Source organism: Zingiber officinale, chromosome 7A (genome assembly GCF_018446385.1).
Source record: "Zingiber officinale cultivar Zhangliang chromosome 7A, Zo_v1.1, whole genome shotgun sequence".
In the NCBI taxonomy this organism is placed as follows: domain Eukaryota; kingdom Viridiplantae; phylum Streptophyta; class Magnoliopsida; order Zingiberales; family Zingiberaceae; genus Zingiber; species Zingiber officinale.
The window spans coordinates 45873173-45891226 of record NC_055998.1 but is presented as its reverse complement, the minus strand read 5'-3'; the positions used below and the strand labels follow the sequence as shown (position 1 = coordinate 45891226).

General features: G+C 39.0%; 1 protein-coding gene across 2 annotated transcripts in view; it reads left to right on the top strand.

The window, feature by feature from the left end:
* LOC122001378 (peroxidase P7-like) overlaps window positions 1–17125 on the top strand; it is a 38987-nt gene extending 21862 nt beyond the window's left edge. The window contains exons 2-4 of one of the 2 annotated variants that reach the window (XM_042556094.1): window positions 16166–16357; window positions 16429–16981; window positions 17075–17125. In XM_042556094.1, the coding sequence (XP_042412028.1) occupies window positions 16166–16357; window positions 16429–16980 (744 nt within the window). In that variant the 3' untranslated portion in view covers window position 16981; window positions 17075–17125. Of the gene's footprint in view, window positions 1–16165; window positions 16358–16428 lie in introns of both variants that reach the window. The other variant, XM_042556093.1, reaches the window with a different exon arrangement.
* Window positions 17126–18054: the final 929 nt, after the last annotated feature.

Below are 18054 nucleotides of genomic sequence, written 5' to 3'. Positions count from 1 at the left end.
GTATTTTACAGTATATATCTTGTAATACAAGAAAATATCCTGAAGTTCAATAATACAGATCTATAGTAAGCTTCTACGCCTACAACCAATGAAGTTCTATAAGAACTTCTTATGAGACATCAGTTGAGGTTTGTGTTGTTTATATTCCTTTCTAATTTATTTGTATGGAGTCATTAGAAAAGCCAAAATGAAGGGTAGAAACTCAATATAGCCCGAAATTCATATTTCTGGTACGTATGCAAACAAACATATATAGAGCAGACTTTTTATTTCCCAAATTGTGTACACAAATGATTTCATTTGTAACAATCAAACCATCAATTAGTCCACTTACTAGATTCTCCATAATTTAACAGAATGAAGTGTTTACATTTTTAATACTGCCATGATAGAGAATAGACATATATATCGTAGCTAAGAACATATGCATTATATCCCTTCATGTATACCATATTATTATTGTTGACGTGACAATATGATTCATCTAAACTCTCCAGGTTATTGAAATAACAGAAGAATTGAGCAAGTGGACTATCATATGGCTACAACTGATATAAAAAATTTAGCAAACAATTGTCAAAATTAGAAGCTCAGGGAGGACATCTCAGTATTTCTCCATTCTGAAATGCATTCAGTTTCTTGAAGCAATATCTTCCTTTGACATCCATTCTTTGTCCATTCTTGTAACAACTAAATAACCAACAATGAGCTAACACCTTCAAAATAGTTGTAAATAATATACAAAATATTAACACAAACACAAGTTTAAAAACAACATATAACAAAGGAAAGGTAGATAGCAAAAAACAAAAATAAAAATAACAACAGATATTAATTGCAAATATTTTAGAATATCAACAACAAAAGAAAACAGCAAACAACAGCAGATATTTATGAATTATGTTTTCTAGGCATAAGTTTGCTAATGCAGTGGAGATATTTATATCTCCCAACAGAAGTAGGTGGTTAATATTTTGTAAAGATAAGGGAAAATTGAGTTTTTCACTTGTGATGAAAATCTAAACAGTTAGAGAATGAAGTTTGACTTCTTGGATGTAATTATTATATGATTAGCATGGATTAGAAGATGGATTTAATGAAAGAGAATGATTTTGATTTTTGGGTGAAATTACAATTGGTATTTTGACTTCTTGGAGGCGATACATACGCAGCGAGAACATCAAAATTCCTGGCAAAGAAACTAAAACATTAGAACATTGAAAATCCACAATCACAAAACACAATTCGAAGTCATTATACCGATTCCTCAAAACTAAAGATGACGAAAAACCACACATATTGATTAATCAATTTATATTGCTGATTTGGGACTTGAATGCAATGGCAAGACAAAGGACAACAACAAGGAAAAAGAAACAAGACTAAAGAAGGGAGCTTGAGAAATATCTCAAAATTTCACAAAAGGTCTCAAATTCTCACAAGGAAGCTACTGAAAGCACACTGCCTCAACGTCATTGGGGTTACAATAGCATACCAGATGAAATCACTCTCACAAGGAGTTTCAAGGCTTGGAGGAAAACTTAAAAGGTACTAGGACAAGGAATCATTGGGGTTACAATAGCATACCAGAAGACAACGGGATCTGCTGTGGTTACACTGCCTCAACGTCGGGGGCGAAGGAGGTGAAGAGATGGGTCGATCTGTCGTGGTCGATTGCCTCATCACCGAGATCTACCGCTTGACGAAGGTGTGGTCTTAACGAAGAGGAGTTCGGAGGAGTGGTTCGCGGAGAGGGGTTCGCCAGAGAAGGGTTTGCCGGAGAGGAGTTGGATGGAGAAGGCTGCGTGAGATGAGGAGTTAGGAGAAGGGTTTGGGATCAAAAATGATCGGAAGATAGGAGTTGGGAGAAGGGTTCGGGTTTTCTAGTCCTTACTTAGATCCAACGGTTTGTATTAATCAAGATTTAGATGAGAACTTAACAATAGACAACACTTTTTAAAAAACGTTGTTGTAAACACTAAAAAAAAGTCTAATAGACAACGCTTTTTACGAAGCGTTGTCTTTGACCCGTAAAAATCACTAATAGACAATGGTTTTTAGAAAAGCGTTGTCTATTAATTAGAAAATAATGAAATAGACAATGCTTTTAACTAAAAGCGTTGTTAAAAAAAAAAATAGACAACGTTTTTTATAAAAAGCGTTGTCGTTTAAGTGTTGTAGAATCCCAATTTTCTTGTAGTGTAGTATGAATTTCACTTTGCCCCCACATATTAGCACAGTTGATATTGGTATGGATAGTTGCTCCAATAAACATTAAGATCAATTATTAACGGCTGTAAAATGTCTCATTAAATGTCTAACCTCTTCTATGCAAAGGGTCCATGATTTATCCTCTTTCAAAAAGTATGAAATAGCGCTAGAGGGATCACTAAGGTGACAATTTCACTTTCATCCTTTTGCTCTAATAGTATGAATCTCACTCTGATACTACTACTATAAAGTTGTGACCTCAAGTAGACACTTGTAGTGGAAGTAAATATGAGATCCAAAAAAAATATGGTGAAAAGATTAGAAATATTTAAGAGAATCCTATTTATACTCTCTAATACTCTCTCTGTCACGCCCCGGGGGAGTCCCTGCCAGAAGAAATTTCGACAGCATTTCCCCTGTACGGGTGATAATCTGAAACTTTCTACATCCATCCAAATACCTCGACCAACACGGCCGGAACAATATATATAAAAACAAACAATCACCACGTAGTTTAAAAGTAAAACTAAACAAATGCAACGATAAGAAAACCAAGTCAAAAATCCTACTCAACTACACTCATAATGCTCAAAACCGATATCCTACTCCAATACACCCATAAAACACAAATCACAACGAACTCACCTCTTTTGCCATCCAGGCAGGCATGTAGCAAAAACACATCCAAATAAAACTCATCGACAATAAAGATAACACAATATCCAAGTGTCAAAGCTAGAACAAGTCTAAAAAGTACAATAAGAAACCAAAAGATAAAACACATCATCGCGATCTGCAGGGGACTAGCGACTGGAACTCCTCCAGATAGCCTCAACCTGAAAATAGTAAATATCCACAGGGTGAGTCAACTCCTCAACAGTTAGCTACTTATATGCATAATAAAGAAAATAACAACTAGCACTAATCATGTGTATAGTCTCCTGATATAATAATGATAAATGCAACTGAAATAAACAGAAGAAAACTATACTAACCATAAGCAACTGTTGCAGGGGGGGCAGACATCTGCTGACAACGCGAAGATTGGGCTCTCTGCCCTCCTCGCCGAGTCCCTGACTGACTGTGCTGTCTTCCCTGAACAGTAACTCCGGAGGTAATATGTTGAGCCTTCAGCGAACAATCTCTGCTCTGGTGCCCAGGCAGTTTGCAATAATAGCAAACTGACTGTCCCAGAGAGCAGACTGAGGTGATGTGGTCTCTGGACCCACATCGTAAATAGTGAATGTCGCTGGCGGGTTGTTTTCGATTCTGCTGAGGAGATCGGAAACGTCCTGAGGAAGACTGCCCTGACTTCTGAGGCCGACCAGATGGCCCAGAAGTACCCTGGCCTGACCGACTGCGACCACTCTGTTGCTGTGTAGCCTGTGTCGGCTGGATCTGTCCTGATGTCCGATCTGTCTGTTTCTTTTCTTGTCCGGATATGCTCTCTGCTGCGCTGACTCAATTATAAGAGCCCTGTCCAATGACTCCAGGTAAGACAAATTCTCAAAGCCGGCAAGTTTTACTTGCAGATGTCCATCCAGTCCCTGAATAAACTGCTGCATACGGGAACTATCCTCAGCAACCAGGTCTGGATAAAATCTAGCCAACCGATTAAACTCGACATTATACTCGGTCACCGAGAAGTTGTTCTGCCGCAGACTCAGAAAATTCTGACGGTGAGTCATCTGATAGGCCCGTGGAAAGTAACGACTCTCAAAAGCCTCTCTAAATCTGGCCCAAGTGATGTTTTGCTCGCCTATTATGGAACGTTGCATAACCCACCAGGTGTCGGCCTCATCCCGTAAATAGAAAGCAGCCAGCTCTGCTTTCTCCCACTTGGAGCAAGCCATATAGAAGAAGGTCTGCTCCATGGTCTCTATCCAGGACTGAGCCACGCTTGGATCAAGCTCTCCTCAGAAGAGTGTGAATCGACTCTTCATCGACTCTGCCAATGTTGGGATCTGAGCTCGTGCCGCAACAATATCTTTGAGGTGGGTAGGGATCGACGCGGGAACTGGCGGAATCCCCTGAGCTGGTGGTACAGGTGGTACCGCTAGATAGACCGAGGGAGGTACTCCCGGTGCTACTGCATAAACTAGGGCATATACCACTGGTGGTATTGCAGGGTCGAGATGGGTAGCCGCGGCTGGAGGTATGGTAGGTGGTCGTACCGGAAATGGAGCAACCGGTACCGCTGGTGCGGGTGCTGGGTACACTGTACGTACTGGGGGCACATGTGCTGCTGGTGTCGGGTACATGGTAGGTCCATGTGACGGTGGTGCCTGGTACGCCGTAGGCTCGACCGGAGCAGGTGCGGGATTTGCCAGTGGTACCCCTACTGGTACCGTAAATACGGTAGGGGTGGGTACAGTGGGTGCAGCCGATGTAGGTACCTCTAAAGGAGCCATCGGGGTCTGAGAGCCCGACACGCCCGCAGTATCCTGAGTCTGTCCCTGACCGATAGGCTCAAACCCAGTAAGGATCTCTGGCGAGTCTGTTGCCAGAGATTCCAAAGTCCTCTTACGTGGCCGTCCAGCACCACGTCTCACAGCTACTCGTGTAGATCTCCTCATATCTGTTAAGTTATAACACAGATATAACTTTTATACCTATTTGTCGTCTGGAGATGTTCCGTCACTGTCCAGTCCCCATTTTACCTCGAAATTTCGGACGAGAAAATCGACGAAAACCATATAAATCTGAAAATAAATACCCAAGTTAACTAGCAAACTTGGGCTAACCCTAAAATCCAGAACACCAAAAGTAGGTATCGCAACCCTTTTGATACCAATAAATTGGTATCAGATAAATCTCAAAAATCTGTAACACGAAAAACAAACAAGTATCGCCAACCTGGCTCTAATACCAAATAAATTGGTATCAGATTATTTTGAAAATCCAATACACAAAACTCGACTCGCCACAACAAAATACGAAAACCAAGTATCCGAAACTTGGCTCTGATACCAAATAAATTATCACGCCTTGGGGGAGTCCCTGCCAGAAGAAATTTCGGCAGCATCTTCCATGTACGGGTGACAATCTGAAACTTTCTACATCCATCCAAATACCTCGCCCAACACGACCGGAGCAATATATATAAAAATATGTAATAACCGCGCAGTTTAATAGTAAAACTAAACAAATGCAACGATAAGAAAACCAAGTCAAAAATCCTACTCAACTACACCCATAAATCTCAAAACCGATATTCTACTCCACTACACCCATAAAACACAAATCACAACGAACTCACCTCTTCTGTCATCCAGGCAGGCATGTAGCAAAAACACATCCAAAAAAAACTCATCGACAATAAAGATAACACAATATCCAAGTGTCAAAGCTAGAACAAGTCTAAAAAGTACAACAAGAAACCAAAAGATAAGACACATCCTCACGATCTCCAGGGGACTAGTGACTGGAACTCCTCTGGATAGCCTCAACCTGAAAATAGTAAATATCCACAGGGTGAATCAACTCCTCAGCGGGTAACTACTGATATGCATAATAAAGAAAATTACAACTAGCACTAATCATGTGTATAGTCTCCTGATATAATAATGATAAATGCGACTAAAATAAACAGAATAAAACTGTACTAACCAGGACCTGGTGTATGGATAATCAACCGAGAAGTATAGGAATCCTGTATGAATGTCAAACAAATGCATCCATCCAATATGCAGCATATAAGTGCAGCAAACACAAGCAATAAATGCATCAATGCGTATGATGCCAATGACATGTCCTGGTCACCCCTACTCTCTAGTCAGCCATCTCACACACGATGGTTAGACTGAGTGGGTAGGGCTGTGACAATCGTGCACTCTGTCGTCACTGCTCCTGATGAGTGACCGAGTAGACGGGATACTGTCGGAGTACACTTATCCTCCTACCCCAAATCATAAGTGGGGGAGCGCAATGCTCTCATCTCCCTGAGACAATCCAGAGGAGGGATCCCTGATGTGCTACCACGCTGCATCACGCTACCCATGAGTGGATCAGCGGAGCACTGATAGAGCAAAATTGTCACACACCCTGCCTGATATACCACTAACCCATGAGTGGTTGTGTGTGCAGATCCATAAAACTGGCGAAGTGCTCAACAATAATGGAGCCGACTATTGTGCAGCATGCAATCATGCGAGATGATACATGACACTAAGCATGACAATATCCTGAACCTATCCATCTCTACATAATGTGTACCATAGGACAAAGAATCAAATCAAAGGTCTAGGTACACAGATTAGATAAGGTATAAAAACCTAGGTCCTGAACAGAATGAAGCATGGTTATGTCACTACCTCTATAAGCATGTATAATCAGGTAGGTACTAACATGAAGTGCATAACAAGTAACAAAACAAGCATGTAACAGGTATCGGGTAGTGACCAACCAATGCAGATAAGAAACATAATCATTACTATTTGTTAAAAACATTACTATGCATATCAAATGATAAATCTAAAAAGATAAGTCAAAGTACCCGCCTCCAATAAGAGGATCGTATCTGAAATAAATCTCTCGTCGAGACACCGTCTCGAATCAATGTCTTGTAATATCAAATATATAATTTTAGCTAATACCTATAGCTAATAAAATCTCCAAACCTATTCAATAATCTTATCCTTCCTTTATATTTAAAATCCTTGAATTAAACAAATCCTAACCATTTCATCTTTCAATTAAATTTTGCTACTAACCTGATCAACCTAAACTTAAATAAATTCGAGTCCAATTTCATTCCTAACCTTTCCTTCAAATTGGTGCATGCTACAACAAAAGAAACAATTGCACTACACCTTACCTAAATTCTCACAGCCACAGTTATTGATCCACAACCAAGGAAGTTTGCTGCCGGAAAGGATTAGCGCCTGGAAACCACCTCGTTGCCTAATATGTTTTGGTTAGCCACCTTATCAGAACACACCTAAACCTAAATCCAGATTTAGGAGAAGAGCCTACCTCAATACTGGCCGCCGGAACCCTAGGTCAACGATGGCAGAGAAGGATTGTGGAGAGGGCATTGGCAGATTGGGCACAGGTCTCTGCCCCTAGGTCGAAGATCATGTTGCGCAGAGGTAACACCTCTGATCGAAAGGACTAGAAAGGGGTTGACGGCGAGAGATCGGTTCGTGGCAGTCAGCTTCAGGCTAGGGCACGGCGTAGAGGAGGTCAGCGACACTACGGGTGGTGACGTCGTCGGGTGGAGAAGGCGCGGCCAAGAAGATGGCTAGGGCTCAGAGAAACAAAATGGTGGTCGGCGCCACACTGCTCGGAGTCGTGAAAGGGAGAGGGAGGCAGCGGCGCTAGGGCACAGGGAATGCCGGCGGCACTTCCGGGCAGCAGCGGTGCTGTGCAGAGGCGCTTGGTGTCGCTAGCGACAATGGGGATGGGGCGTCACGAGGAAGGAGGAAGAAGGGTTCAGCTCGGGGAGGAAGAAGGAGAAGAGGAAGGGATCGACTTGGGTTTTGTACGCGGGAGGGGGAGAAACTACTCGCGGTTAGGGAAAATCGACGTCGGGGGAAAAATTAAAATAAAAAAGGAAGTATAAGGAGGAAAATCAAACATTTCCTCGCTTAAATCGGGGTAGCCTAAATGGGTTTTCCCGAGGCCCAATATTTATCCCCGTAACCTAAGTCATACGAGCTCCGAAAAATTCCTAAAATTTTTTTAAAAATTCTGGAAAAATCTCTTATGGTGATTCGCCCATTTTTGATATTTTACACTCTCTCTCTCTTTCTACACTTAATATGAGATGCTCCGAGAGTATATTTTAAAATATATTTATAAATTTGAAGTGATAATGTGTTAAATTGACATTGGACAAGATAGTGATTATCTTGCAAGCTGATGAGAAAATGAAATTGAGGAGAAGATAAGAATAGACATCACAAAATAAAGAGAAAATCATCATTCTCTAGGTTTTACCCAAAAAAGATTAATTCTCAAATAGTTAATTACATGTTTATATTGACTCCATACACTAATACCTAAAGAAAGAAAAGAAATTTTAATATATAGACTCTAATTCCTATCTTATAAAAAAGGGAAAAAAAAATCTAAAATAAAGGAAAAATTATTAATAGACTCACAATTCTAAATTCCTAAAGATTCAAAATACAAAAAAAATATATAAAAGATAGAAATTTCTAAAATTACCTAAAATATTAAAAATGCCCAAAAAGTAAAAAATTATCAAAAATAATAATAATAAACCATAGATCTTCCTACATCAGTCATTCTGGTTTGAAAAAAACTCATCCTCGAGTTCAAAGTAGTGACATCAAGAGGTAGCCTAGGAGAAAGTTCATCTGGTATCAATTTGGTAAAATCTACTAGCAATTATTGGATTTTGAGAATCCTCGTTGATCCACCAATGATCACAGCATCGTAGATGTTGCTCTTGTCCATTTATAGATAAACTTTGTTGGTCATCTTACTCTCAGCTAAAGAATCTTGTGTCTGTATCGATCCAGTTGATGATATGAATTGTTGCTTAATGGAACCTAAAAAATTAGAAAAGGAGAGGCTAGCTAATTTATGTGTCCTTTGAAACAACCAACCAAGCTCATTTAGGAAGAGTACAGACTATCCTCCTTTGACCTGTAACAAGGTCTATTACTAATTGTTGGATTGTGAAAGATGAGAGGGGGGATTGAATCTCGTTAGATTAAACTTTTTCTTTTTCCTTTTTAGTAAAATCAAGTCAGAGTTAAGTTCGCAGCCGAAATAAAAATAGAACAAAACTTAAAGACATAGTTATTTTTACTTGGTTCAAAGCTCAGCTGACTCCTACTCCAAAGTTCGCAATCCTTGACCTCTTTTGTTGGGAAATTCTAATATAGTTTTCCCAAAGAAGCATGATCGTACAAGTATAAAATGCTGATAGTAACAATCCTACTATTTTCAAAGAAGGTGCAAGAGAAAAATACAGTTACCAACAATAATTTAAATGTAAGATGTAGCGTAATTGTCGGAGATTTTCTCAGAGCAGAATTGTCAAAGCTTGCATGAAAAGTGTAATAGGGGAAGTATAGATTGGAGATGAAAAGTTGTTTTTGGCTCAAACCTGGAGGTCTTCTTTTATAGGCATCGTTCGATCGACTGGAAAACAATTCGATAGACTGAACTCAATACCCTTCCTTGTTTGCCATGATTTGATCCATCCGATCCTATGATTTTTGGTGTTTGGTCCACTGATCATGCTTATCCATCGACCGAACCACTGAGTTGCCATTCACGAGATAATTCGATCTAATTTCTATTGTTTCTTTTTATGGTTTGGTCAACTGATAAACTTTATCAGTCAACTAATCTCTGTGTAATACCAAATCTGTAATCTTCGCTCTGATCATCTTATTCTACCCTTATCGGTCGACTAATCCTTTGGTTCAGCCGACTGAACCATTTGTTAACTCAATATTTTGATTTATGTGCAAAATAGAGTTAGCAAATAATAGTGTCCCTACAAAACATAGGTAAACAGAGAGATATATGCATGAATAAGGCAACATTGATTGTCCTGATCTTAACTTACAAACCTCCGTTGATTTCTTTGGTTGGATCAATGCTTAAGGTTTGTCCTTATTGGAACATGACCTCACTACACTACCTCTAGTAGTTTACCTCAACTTCTCTGCCAAACATCTAGTCGTCCAAGCTTGTTTGGATTTTCTCTACTCAGTGTCTGATCACTTAATCCACTAAGACTTTCCTACAATACTAAATTAGTACAACAACCAATAATAGTAATACAAAATAGTATTGGTAAAACTATACTTAGGTTTATCAAAATTTACTAGTCTAGTAGACCCTGCAGGTCGATCAAAAACCATTTGGTCACATATGCTTAGAGTTCACTGCTCCATGACTTCTCATTACCTAAGGTTATCTCCTCTTAGGATTTTTCATTGTCCGACTTCACTCACTAGGGCTTTCACCACCTAGTTTGACTCACTAGGGCCTAGCTTCACTTAATGAGACTTTTACTTGGAGTTCATTCTTCCAAGACTTCTCATTACCTAGGGTTACCTCCCCCTAGGTACCTAGGATTACTTCTCCCTAAGGTTTTCCTCTTTATCTAGGGTTACCTCTCCTAGCTATCTAGGATTATCTCCCCCTAAGATTTTCCTTTGCTAAGCATCAGGTCACCTTAACCTACTTGGACTTGTTAGTCACTCGATAAATTACTCACCACTTGTAGTCACTCGGTAGACTACTCACCACTTACCAGTCATCTGGCCAATATTGACCTGACTAGACTTCAGACTTGACTAAGTCAACCTTAACCAAGCTCCATTAAACATAATGCCAAAAAAAATATATAAAAACCCTGGAGGTCAATTGCACCAACATTAGCTTGTTCCTCTGTGATGACATCTGATAGGAGCTAGAATATCCTCCAAATCTGCTTCAAGGGTACTCAACTCATGACAAATGCTAACATTAGCAATAATGACAAGAAAGTTGTTCCTTTTGAAACCATTTTCCACCTCAATAAAACATCGACCAAATCCCTCAAAAGATATTAAATATGGTTGATAGCATTAGCTTTAAGCACAATATGTTTGACATTGTTTATATCAAAATTCTTGTCCAACGGAAGTTGCTTAATTTTATTAGGGAAGTTTCCTTCGTAGGTTGTAACTACTTTCCAACCTGCACCCTCACCAAAAGAAATATGTCGCATAAATGTATCTTCCAATTCTCAGTAAAGCTACAATGTAAGAGCCCTTGTACCTTTAGTAGTATTAGCCATTTGCTCACCAAGCTTGAATAATTCATCTTGCACAACCTAGTACTTATCCAGTAATCTAGTGAGAAGGTATGGAAGCCTGATCTTCAACCTTTCACACATCTATTTACCAAGGGTGTCCGCCAAAGCAACCCTGCTAAGTTTCCTTTATGGAGCTCCAGTAAGTATTGCTTTAACACTTTTAGTCTCAGATTTCCAAGTTGTTTCCAGTGAATTATCAGAAGCACTCTTCGGTGTTATATTTAAGAGATGCCCCAAAGGCAATCACATTAAATATTGTCTTATTGATTTGATAAATAAAATTTATTATTTGGGTATACATTATATATGTATGTAATTCAATATTAAACTTAATTAATGAAGTCCACAATATAATATATATCATGAGAAAAATTATAATTGGATTACAATTAGTGGATATATCATAATATGTAATTATGTACATATTGAATATTTCCTAGTTCATGAATTGATGAAACTAGACATCATCAATTTTGTGAGACTAGCACATATTATACTCCTTAGTTTATTCAAGTAGCTGATCCTCACTGGCTAGAAACATAGGGATATTGAGAGTTAATATGTGGATGATAGTTAAAGGTAACTAGTTTATCAGATGTGATATGCTATGAGACTTTATGTGGTTCTTTATATGTCAATGAAGATCTCATTGCAGCTCGAGTAAAAGTTTTCTTAGATTTGATGTATTCAAGTCATCTTGGTTATGAATACTTATACTTTGACATCTTAGCAAAACATCTTATAGGAGGTATAAGTATGAGATGATTGGATATAAGTCAATATATCTAAACGTATTTGAATAGTTAAAAGAGGATTTACCATGACTTTTATAAGGAGATGTATATCCTATAACCTCTTATCAGAATTGCTACTTATACGTCTTCGGCCAAAGTTAATATATTAAGAAGAAGGTCTTCTTGGATATATATTTTGAGTAATTTGAATCCACAAGGCAAGAAACTACAAATTGGGTTAGGTGTGACATAGTCAGTCTAGTGAGCACTAACATATAGACCATGTCTTGAACCAAGTAGATATAAGATAAATGAAAGGAATAAACACATTAATAACTATAACTATTGAAGGGTTCAGAATATATTCTGAAGTCAACCGTGACTTTTTTTATCAATTGAGAATCATGATATACTACTAGATATCACTCATGATTTACTCATAATAAATGGTTAATTATGAATGACCAATATAGCTTGAAATCTATTGGGTTACATGCACTACGAGTATGTCTTAAACACTTAAAAATAAGTTATGAAATAAGATTCTCAAAAAAAGAAAAATTGAATTTGGTTGGAGAAGGTGAAGGACAAATATGGAAAGTACTTGCCTCGACAGAAGCACTAATGGGGCATGCCTCTTGTAGGTGAGTTGGGCCTACTTATGTAACATGGATTTGGATTTTATGTTCATGCTTCTTGTAGACAAATTGGAACAACACATGTGATGTCGGCTTGGGCTTGAATCTCAAGTTTTAATGAAGAGCTATAAAAGACCTCACCATGGAGCAGGAGGTTAGGGGGTTTTGTTTTTGGTTTCCTCTTGCTTGTGCCACCGCCCCCTACTTGTGTTGATGCCCAACCAAGAGCCGCCGAACCTTGCCACTACCATCCCCCTTGTGCCACCAACTTCTTCTTCTGTCACCCCTCCTTTGTGGCCCAATTGCTGGCCGACCATCCTCGCTTGTGTCGTCGGTTTCCAACCTTAGTATCGTCGGCCCTTCTCTTCTCTTGTGTTGTCTCATTGATTTGGTTAGTACCAAATGGAGTGGAACCTTGTGGATTGCAAAGTCATCTTGAAAATAACTCAGTGTGGAAAATAATAAAGGCAAGTCTTGTGAAGCTTGCTCTTTGATGTCTTTTCTTCTAGACATCATAAGAAATATATTGCTCTTAAACTCGTCTTGATCTATGATTGTGTATTCTACATGTATGGTCTTGTCATTTTGGGATGCACATAATCTTTTTAAGAAAATTATTTTCTCTTCTGTTGCATGTTATATTATAAAACATATGTAATTTTTCATGTAAACCCCAACATTCGGTCCCTGATTCAACTAAAGAGCTTGAACAACAATACTTTTTTGGTCACCAATTGCTTGATCGATTTTGCTAATGATACCGACAGTCTTAGTTCTACAGGCTCCTTTAGCAAGATAACTTTTGTTGTTACAAAGAACCCTGAGAAATTCATTTGCCACTTCAAACCTTTATTTCCTATCAATTCCATCAAAGTGAGTAAATATCAAACCCAGAGAAGTTGTAGCAGACCACTATCATTGTTCATGCTCATATTCAAACAACCATCTTAAAAGGAATTCTAATGAAAAAGACACCACTATATGAGCTGTTGAATATAAGACCATGCATAGGGCAACAATAACAAACACAATGTTTGAAGATATTCGAGGAATATCCCTTGCCCCAACTTTGCACAATGTCTTCAAGATGTCATTGGCATTTTTTGAACTATTGTAGAATGGAGAAGATGATTTATCATCATCAAAAGTAACCAATGCTTCCAGCTAGTTATGCATAAAGGTTGGGTACCTAGTCACAAGAACAATCATTCCATCACCGAGAGATTCTTGAGAATCCACCATTTTCATCTCCATTCCAACATGACCAGCCGACAACAACAACTTCTAATTGATTGCCTTAATGGCAGTGACCAAAATCATGGCGGTATGAGCATCCAACCTGCCAAGCTCTTCTTTCCACTTTAGTGTCTCCTCCATGATGCATGACCTTCTTGTAAGGCATAACCATATTAGTTCCTAATTTGTAGACTTGCATCTCGAGGAGGTATCACGAGGCGAAGTCGATCTCGCCTCCTCTGAGCACAACCAAGAGCTGGTTGGGATTGAGAATTTGTGCCAAAATTATAGACCCTCCTCGACTTCCTTCCTTCTCCTATACACAACCAAAGGATGTTGGGCGTCTTGGTAGCCCGTCATGAGCGCTTCCCGATTTATCCTAGTGACCGGTGGAAAAATTTCGTGAGGCCGGGCCATTCATCCCAGGGCTAACTAGGTTTATCATTTTTTTCCTTTTCCTCCCCTTCTTATGGGTTGTCTCAGTCGGTAGACGTGATAGCAAAAATTGAGATGCAATCCAGGGGAACCCAAGAGGAGAAGATGATGGGGAAGCCGTAGGTTTTGGAGCAAGGTAGAACCTCAGATGATGGCTGTTTAGCTACATCCTCCTTTGGTAGAAATGTAACTTAAGCCCAAATTTTGCCAAAACTCCATCAACCTTCACCCTGTTCTTCTGAATCCCTCTCGGAAGCTCTTCCCAATTATCTAGACTCTTTCTCTCTCTCTCTCTCATGCTAGATTCAAAAAAAATAATAATAATAAAGAGTTCCTTCTTTTTCTTCATCTACTTGGGTCAAATTTCTGACGAACAATTAAAATCTTAAGGTTATCATCATAAAGTATCCCATCAACTCCGTCATGGTCATCTTGCGTGTTAAAGCTATCATTCTTTATGGCATTTTCTAATCGTCCCTAGAATGAAATTTGAGTGTAACCAAATGAAAAAATTGACTCTCCATCTTTCTTTTTATCCGTAAGCATCACAAGCTCTCCCATCATGTTAATGCTCAACCCTTGAGTCTGATAACAATTAATTTCACCTTCATCTGATTCAGAACTTGATTATAGTCAAAGAACCTCTCCACTTTGTTGATTCAATCAATAACATTCTCTGTCTGTGATTTACTAGAAAATTCACATAGAACAACTTGAATTCTGAGGTGTCCATGTCAATCCTCTTGACCACATACCTTGAAAACTTCAAGATTTCACATCGCCTCAGGCAAACATTGGGTTAAATTGTAGCTTACCTCTGTAAATCCACATTCATCAACCGTATTTCACGATGCTCGGCTTCCTCCATCGGAACATACCTACCGTGACCACAACCACTTTCCATTGGATTTGATCTGCTTTGATATCAACTGACATTGAATAGGATAATAATATGTTAGGGTTGTAAAGTTATAAATATAGTCTCACATTAAAAACACATGGGAAAGATCATGAATTTATAAGAGAAAGATATCTTTATTGTTATAAGGTCTTTTGGATAGAGCCTGGTAGCTCTGAAATTACTTAATCATTTTTCGAGCAAAATCATAAGGGCTTAGATCCAAAATGGACAATATCATATCATTGTGGAGGTATCTAAATTTCTTTTGGTCCTAACAATTGGTATCAATGCGAGGTCTCTCTTCATCGGACTAATCGTCGGAAGAAGTATAGGCTAGAACCATGATCCAAGATTGAATCATGTGGGTTAAACCTTCAATGAAGTAGAGGAGACCAGTGACCTGCTGCTAGAGTGGAGGTCTTGAGTAGGTCAAGAGTGACTCGATACTTGAAGGGAGATCCTGTAGTCCTTTCTTTGAGAGGGAGATTATTTGGGTTGTAAGGTTATAAACATAGAGCAAAACCATAAGGGATTAGACCAAAGTGTACAATATTATATCATTGTGGACCTAACATAATTATCATTTGAGCTTCTATGTTTTACTAAAAATAAAAATTTATTAAGAGTAGAGGATTAATCCTCAAATAGCTAGTTACATGTTTATATAGATTTTAGATTCTAATACCCAAAGAAAGGAAAAAAATTCTAATATATGAATTCTAATTCCTACAAAAGAAAGAAATTCTAAAATAAATAAAAAATTTTAATAGATTCACACTCATAAATTATTAAACATACTCAAAATAAAAAAATATAAATTACTAAAAATATCTAAAATATTAAAAATATCTTAAATATTCAAAAAATAATAATAATAATAATAATAATAATAATAATAATAATAATAATAATAATGCTTCTCCAATGTAATATCTACATTTCTAGGTAACAAAAAATAATTACTTTATCATGTAGCTAAAAGGAAATTGTGTTTTTATACATATTCAAAAATAAATTATACTTTCCAAATTGACTTTAAAAGTATTTTATCAATTTCTAAATCATTATGTACTAAAAATCACAAAATCATATGTTAGGAATATTGGCTGAATTAATAGGATAGAATGTTCTTTTTCTTTACACAAAACTGCAAGTGTAAATTGCATGGAACAAGTTTTTGAAAATTAAATAACACTAGTGTTGTTTGCCACGCTCTTATCAGGGATGCGACGCCTCTGTCCTCCTCGACGACACGCCGTCCATCGCCGGCGAGAAGAATGCGCCTCCAAATCGTAACTCCCTCCGCGGATTCGTCCTCGTCGACTCCATCAAGTTGCAAGTGGAATTACAATGCAGAGCAACTGTCTCTTGCGCTGACATTCTCGCCATCGCCGCCCGCGATGGAGTCAATTTGGTTGTAGCTGCTTCAAATTCCATTAAATTATGCCTTTTTCTTTCAAGCGATTAACCAATGGATTAAACCAGCTGGGTGGACCGAGCTGGGTGGTGGCACTCGGTCGCCGGGACGCTCTGACTGCGAGCTCGTCCGCGGCAATGTCCAACCTCCCGCCGCCGACGGCTGGCCTCAGCACCCTCGCGTCCACCTTCGCGTCCAAGGGGCTCAGCATGCGCGACATGACGGTGCTCTCCGGCGCCCACACCGTCGGCAACGCCCGCTGCAGCAGCTTCCGCGGGCATATTTATAACGACACTAACATCGACGCCGGGTTCGCCAACAGGCGGAGGCTGGGGTGCCAGAGGGTTGGCGGTGACGACAGCCTGGCGCCTCTGGACGCCACGACCTCCACTAGATTCGACAACGGCTACTTCCAGAACTTGATTGGTCGCCGGGGGCTGCTGCACTCCGACCAGGAAATGTTCAATGACGGCCCCGCGGATTGGCTGGTGCGGTTGTATGTGAACGATCCGGTAGCGTTTGCCACAGACTTTGCAGCGGCGATGGTGAAGATGGGGAACATTACGCAGCTCACAGGAGACATGGGAGAGATCAGATTGAACTGCAGGAGGATCAACTGAAGTATAATTTAGCAATCTCTATTGCAAGTATTATTAATGATTCTATAGCAAAAAGATGATTATGCTGTCTCTCATAATCGTTGCTAAATTCTAGGAAAGAAGATAAATTATGGAATTAGCTCCACAAGAGACATTGAAGAGATCAGATTGGACTACCGCAAGATCAACTGAAGTATAATTTAGCAATCTCTATTGCAAGTATTATTAATGATTCAATAATAAAAGATTTCAGATATCTTTTATAATCTATTTCTAAATTTTATAAAAAAAAAATCAACTTATAACCTATAACCCAGTGTCAAATAATAATTAATAACTTAATACTTGTTAATAGAGTAATGATTCAATATATCGGTGCTAGTGATATTATGCCTGCCTTGATTGTGTTGCCTCTTCCAAGGGGATTTCCATATTTAACTTGAGCGATTATAAATGAAAAGAAGTTCATCAAATCAAAGGCCATATAATCATAAATACTCAGTCCCCTCAGGGTGGGGAGCAGGTCTCTTGGTTAATAAAAAAAATAGATCAAGAGATGGATTATTCGTAATTGTGATCCGATCTTGATCATGATTTGATCGTAATTAGTTGCGATTTCTCTGAATTCACCGTCCTCATCAGTTTATAATTTGGGTCGGAACGGGTGGTCGGGGACTGCCCCCAGCTCAGTGCCCGACAACTTGAACACTTGCCCACTTCTGGTGGCCTCCGGGAGGCCCCCAACAATCCCCTTTGACCCAAACTATAACATACTAGAGACGGTGAATCCAGGGATGGATTGCAACCAATTGCGACCAGATCGTACCCATGATCCGACCGTAATTACTTGTAGTCCATCCCCAACTTTTTTATGGACCAGGAGATTTGGTCTTCTCAGGGTCGTGCAATGGTTGCGGCATGTGGTATTACCACATGAGGTCTTGGGGTCGAAACTCGACAAGTCCAAACATGTCCTCCCTCATACTTTGGTCCCTTATACTAATGGCTAGTAGTCATCCATAATTTATCTCCTTCATGTTAACTTAATAATGAGTTGACGGAGACACTAAGAATAAACAAATCACCTGTTTACCT